Below are 6,264 nucleotides of genomic sequence, written 5' to 3' on the forward strand. Positions count from 1 at the left end.
GATCAAAATGAGCAAAGAGTCCCAATTTAGCAGTCGCCTTTAAGAACCTTCTTGATAGGAATCATTTCACCCCAGACAAAAAGAAAAAAATCATTATCTAAATTTTGGGGGGGGGGGGGGGGGGGAGAGATAATGGTGCCCCAAACATACATAGATCTCCACAGATTTGGATGACTCTTGGGGGCCTGATTCCAATTTCTCTCACACCAGTTTTATACCAGTGTAACTCCACTTATTCCCTTTTCAGAGGAGTTGCTCCTGATTTACACACATGCAAATGGAATCAGAATCAGGCTGTTTTCTTCAAGGATCTTAAAGTAGACTTCAGTTGACACTAGTAACTTATTGCTCTAATAAAGATGCACTATCCCTTATTGATGTTACTTTGAACTACACAGTATATCTAAATATATACACAACATTTTATCCTCTCATTGAGCAAAAACAATCAGATACCTAGTTTCTACACATTTTTAATATCAAGTAACCACAAACAAGAAAGTGGAATAACCCTTTAATCATACGGTGAGAACAATTAAGTAGAACAGGATAGGATTTTATTATTATCTTGTACTTTGAGATTTGTCCCCAGCCCCAGCTACTGTTCACAAAGGAGTGATAATGCATCTTTAGAAACAAATATCTCTTTATACATTTTATACAGACAAGAAAAAAATAATTCGGGAATCTTTTTTTTTGCTTTTTAAGTAAAGAAAAAAGCATTATTAACCAGCAAAACCAGACAAATGAAGTATTTTTAATGCTCTCATTATTATATCCAGGTCTGGAACAGAGAAAGAGATGTAAACATGACAAATAAATAAGAAATAAAATGTAAATTGTTCCCTCCTTTCTTAAAACATTTGATCTGGCCTTTCTGACGAGAATGATCTTGTAACGGTCACTGTGGAAATTATTATTTTAAAACATTTCAGAATTCTGCTTTAGAGTTGAAAAAAACCAAACCAAAACAGGAACATGAGTTGGGAGGATGTTAAATTAATGGTGGGCAGATCTGTTGGAGCAGACACAAAATGTTTGCCTGCCAATAAATAATGAGATACTAGGCTTTTTTAGGATGAAGGCCAGGTGGATCATACATACAGAAAGCAGCAAAATGAAGGGTTCAGATGAATTTAATAGATCATTTAAATAATATTTAAAAAAACAACCACCACCACCACCACCACCCAAACTATTGACCCCCAGCAGGTTGGTCCCAGGCCTATCACTCAGCTTTCAGACTTAGTCAGCCCCCTCACCAAAGAGGAAGGAATAGATAGGGGCCATGCCAGAACTGGGAGGGGTGGGAAATGGGGGTGAAATCAGCATGAGAAAAAGCATGTGGAGGTTGAAAGAATGTTGCCTTTGATTTATGTTTCCTTTGCTGCTGCTCCTCCAATTCAGGAGTGATTTACTTTAAACATGACAAAGAGTCCTGCGGCACCTTATAGACTAACAGACATATTCGAGCATAAGCTTTCGTGGGTGAATACCCACTTCGTCAGATGCATGCACACTTTAACCATGTGCTCAGGTGCTTTACTGAGCTGGGGCCAGACACTGGAGGACTGATCCAAAGCCTGTTGAAGTCAATGGAAAGATGTCCATGGATTTACATAGCCTTTGGATCAGACTCTAGTTGCAATATGTCCCCAGCCACGAAGAGAACATTTGAAGACACTGCACATTTAGAAAGCACCATGACACAGGTGTGCATGGAGATTCCTGGTTGCAAAATGGTGGAGCATGTCACTATCTGAAAGAGGTCAGATGAAACGGTAAAAGATGAATCCAGAGCCAGCTCACAGCAGCAGAGAGGTCATGCTGTGTCTGATTTGCAACAGAGTAAGCAAAGCCAAGGTTACCTGCCCTGAGAAGCCTCCACTCAAGTGGAATGCACAAGCCCTGTGGCCTAACAACAGAGGTTCTTAACCTGGGATTCCCTGAAGGGTTTCTGAGGGAGGGGTGCAAAGCAAGCAGATGGAAAAGGCTGCAGAGCTTCTGGATTTTCCCCTCTTGTTTTCTGTTTGTTTTAATTTATAAGATACACAACTATAAAAACTGTCACAACTGACAAGTTGTCCAAGATATTTTCAGATATTAGAAAAGGGTTCCTCTGCTTCTAACGGTCACAAACACACTGCCTAAGGGGTCACCTCAGGCTCAGCTCTGAAGTGCTCACTGAAAGATCAAAACCAGGGGAACAGTGAGGGCAGGAGGAAGGTGAGCACCAGGGAGGAGGCTGGGGCTCCTTTGGGTAACATCTCAATGAACTAGGCCTAAAGAGGAGCCTGGTTCTCCCTTGGATGTATGCCCATGTCACAGAGATGAGGAGTGGGGTTCTATGGCTTGGAGGAGAGACAGACACAGGCCAATACTCATAGACTTTGAGGTCAGAAGGGACCTCATGATCATCTAGTCTGACTTCCGGCACATTTCAGGCCACAGAATCTCACGTGCCCACTCCTGTAATAGACCCCTAACCTCTGGTTGAGTTACTCAAGTCTCAAATCGCGGTGTAAAGACTTCAAGTTACAGAGAACCCCCCATTTACACTAGCTTAAACCTGCAAGTGACCCAGGCCACATGCTGCAGAGGAAGGCCCAATTAAGTTTGGGCCCAAACTTGCCCAATTAAGCAGAAGAGGATGTGATATCTGGAGGGGGGGAAAAACTTGAGACATCTTATAGAAAGCAATCCAGATGTGAAAAAAGATACTAACTCTTGCTGGCTGGCAAAAGAGGGTTTTATAGGCAGGGGAAAGGACACTTGAACATTTCTTTCAGAAACATTCTATTTTACTACCCTGATTGCCCACAAAAGCTGGCCAGGTCTTCCACTCTTGGACAGATTTCTCACCACCCCTCCACAGTAATGAAAAGGATTGTCTGATCCCAAATCAAATAGATAGCTGATGGGATTGTGAGCATCACCTGAAGTTACATTAGAAGATGGGACAAGTTATTTTTCAAGACACCACAGATTCAGTTTGGTACTAAGGAGACTTTAGAAGAGCCTTTTGCTCACACGCTACCAGTTTTGTAATCCTCAGAAAGATGGGGAAACAGGTACCTACTCAGTTCTTCTTAATGGGTATGCTAATCATGAATTAATTCTAGGGAGGTCCCTGCAGAATAGTGGGTCAGGTCAACTGGCCCAGGGAGAAATTACATGCGTTTAGGAGTCACCGCTTGTTAATATTATCTTCTGCCCTGCATAAGTGGAAATGAAACATAGGTGACATTTTACTGAGTGACCCCAGATTTGTGATTTAGATCAGCCTAAATGAACATCTTGTAAACTGAGAAGAAGAAAAAACAAAAACAAACAAGCAAACAAACAAAAAAGGACAGAAACCACAGTTTATCTTGAAGTGACACTTTCTAGCTAAAAAAATTATTAAAAACAGAATCTTCTCTGGGCTACTTAGTGAAAAATGTTTAAAATCATTTACCTTTATTTCCATTAATCAGTTAAGTTTTGCACTTCAACTAAGGACAATGAAACTAACTGGTTAGTTTTACTTTTGGTCTATAGTCAGTTTTGGGTCTCTGGCACTAGCATAATGTAAGGAATGGTCAAATAATTAAGAAAAAACAGAATCAATGAATTTCAGTTTCATGAACAAGTCACTAAAACATTTCTGTTCCTGGCAAGTTTTGTAAATACGTGGGTTTGGTTTGGTTTTAAAGAAAACCTACATTCAGACAGTATCCCTTTAAAACTGATACAACAGTGAGGGTCTGATAGAATCCATGATTGCTACATAAAAGCCCAAACCTCTGAGGTGCTGAGTACTGTTAAATCCCAATAGAGGCAGTAGGACCCGAGGGCGCTCAGCATCTCACAGGATTGTGCCCTAAAATAGAACACTGCACCAAAGATTTCTCCACAGTCCAGCCTAATTCAGAACATACCCAGATTTCACTTGATAAACCAAAGAAGATTAGACCACACCCAATTAGATATGCTGACACAGCAGCTTCAGCGAGCTTAGACTAATGGAGATACTCTTTGAATGCACTGAAATCAACTCTCAGCTACTACACCAGGAGCCTGACTCAACATCCATGCACTCAATCTTGGAAAAACCAATGGTGCACCTGAGCACAGTGTGCAAGTGCCATCGACTTCAGTAGGAGTTGGACTTGGCTCCAGAGGAGTTGAGGTTAAGCATATCACTATTTTCAGTAGTGAACATTAATTTTAAATGGCCATGCCCATTGTGTGCATTCTGCACTTTCAGCTGAGACCCTGTGTAGGAGAAGACAGAGGACTCACTGTTAGGGGCAGAGTCTCTGCTTGTCTTGAATACCAGAATTTAAAATCCCCCAATCCAGCAAGTAGCAAAATACAACAGGGGCTAGGAATCAAGGTGCAATGATGCAGAGAAGGAAAGACAGCAGAGATGCAAACTGCATTGTTGCCTGGGTGACAAGAGAACATCCAGGCAACTTCACCCTTTCGTTCTTAGTAAATCTCTTTCCTGGATGCACTGGAATGTCACTTCCTCGTCAGTGATATGTTCTGGAAATATGGGCTGAGGAAGAAGGGTTTGCCCATGGACTGGAATCAGCATCTGAGTCAGGCACACAGAGGAGGAGGAGCAGGATGCATTGCGCCCAAGGTGGCAGGTAGCCAGGGTGAAGGAAACAAAGGGTCCAGCAGAAGATTCGACAAACACTAATTACAGGAGAAATGCTGCCAAAGACACCGGCTAGTGGAAATGGACTCTGGTATCCTATCAGCTACCAGGGCACCACTCCAGGTCCCATTACTAGACATTCTGTTAACCTGGCCTTTGCAGCAGGGGGGAGGGGGAAGAGACAAAATATCCATCTCACACCCTCCAACTCCTCCAAACAAATATTCCCCTCAGTTCATGGCGTCCTTGCCATTGAGCTTGTGGGCTATTGACTTACAAGCGCCACCCCTGTGACCAAGCATTTGTGACTCCTCCCAACACTTCCCATCTTGACAACAGCAAGAATTTCCCACAGCTCCTCCCGACATCATAACAAGCCTTTAGAGTGGATATCAACTAGATGAAATGTCATGGGATCAGTAATAGAAAGAGAGAGAGAGATCAACGAACCAGAATGAACTAAGCACAGAGAGTAACTAATCAGATCAGTTCACAAAGGTAAGGGGTGACTAGTGATTTTCTGCAGCTCGCCTCCAGTCCTGGCCAAGTGTGTTTCCCAAGTCCATTAAACACACGAAGGGGTTTCCATAGGCAGCTCCTCCAGAGGGGAGCTTCCCCTCTCCAGATGGACTGGGCGTGTCATTTCCACCATCACCATTTCTGCTTCCATGGAGTTTACATTTGTTCTTGTTCTTCCTGCTCCAGGAGGCTCCTGGAGCCACATTTCCCCTTCTCTTGTTCTTGCTGCCCTTGTGCTTGAACGCCCTTGTGCCTGTCTTTAATCTTGTGGAGGAGGTTTCCCCCCACAGTCCTGGGTGGCGATGTAACACACTGGCAAATGAGGGACACAGGGGGGTTACAATGCCAACAGGGTTGGAGAGTTCAAGGAATCTGAGGACTGGTCACCGCTGCTGCTACTTCTCCGGTGAGCTTTGGAGCACGACTCCGAAGGGGAGAGAGGAGACTCCTGATCCAGCACGCTGGGGTACGTGAAGACCAGGTTGGAGGTGCCAGGGGTGATGGCGGGCGTCGAGGTCACCACAATGGGAGTGTTGAGTGGCTCTTCCCCATAAAACCCCCCTGCAATGCTGATGGGCTTAATGACAGATCTCTGAGCTTTGTCAAGGCCCAAAGAGGAGGATGGGATCTCTTCTTCCACCGGCTCCTGCTTCACCACCACTGCTCCACTCACTCCAGTCCGGACTGTCTGGAGGCTGTGAGATGGTGGGGTGCGACGCTCCTCGGGGCTGATTTTGCACACAGGGCCATGAGCCACCAGCATGAACTCCAGCTTATCCTTCTCTTTCTGGAGTTCAGCGATCTCCTTCTGCAGCACCGATTTCTCTTCCTCCAGCTCCTCCGTTTCCTGCAGACCGAGGAGAAATAAATAAATATGACAGCCTACGCGAGGGGAGAGCGCGGTGGGCAAAGTCGGAGCCTTATCAGAATGTGCTAAGCACAGAGAGAAGCTGAGCAGATATGCTGCATACCCCTCTCAGAGAACATCTACGAGCAGTAAGAAACACAGCACCCCTTTGGGATCTACCACTTAGGCAGTACCAAACACACTCTTTCAGAGCCAGTCAAACAATGTACCCCTGGGACCTCAGAGACTG

General features: G+C 44.4%; 1 protein-coding gene across 2 annotated transcripts in view; it reads right to left on the reverse strand.

Annotated features, from left to right (window-relative positions):
- Nucleotides 1-2,725: 2,725 nt before the first annotated feature.
- Nucleotides 2,726-6,264, reverse strand: part of FOSL2 (FOS like 2, AP-1 transcription factor subunit) — a 17,320-nt gene continuing 13,781 nt past the window's right edge. For both annotated transcript variants that reach the window (XM_024198174.3, XM_024198176.3), the window contains exon 4: nucleotides 2,726-6,014. In XM_024198174.3, coding sequence (XP_024053942.1) covers nucleotides 5,505-6,014 — 510 coding nt within the window. In that variant the 3' untranslated portion in view covers nucleotides 2,726-5,504. The remainder of the gene's footprint in view (nucleotides 6,015-6,264) is intronic.

This window comes from Terrapene carolina, unplaced genomic scaffold, assembly GCF_002925995.2.
Source record: "Terrapene carolina triunguis isolate 2854851 unplaced genomic scaffold, T_m_triunguis-2.0 Scaffold85, whole genome shotgun sequence".
In the NCBI taxonomy this organism is placed as follows: domain Eukaryota; kingdom Metazoa; phylum Chordata; order Testudines; family Emydidae; genus Terrapene; species Terrapene triunguis.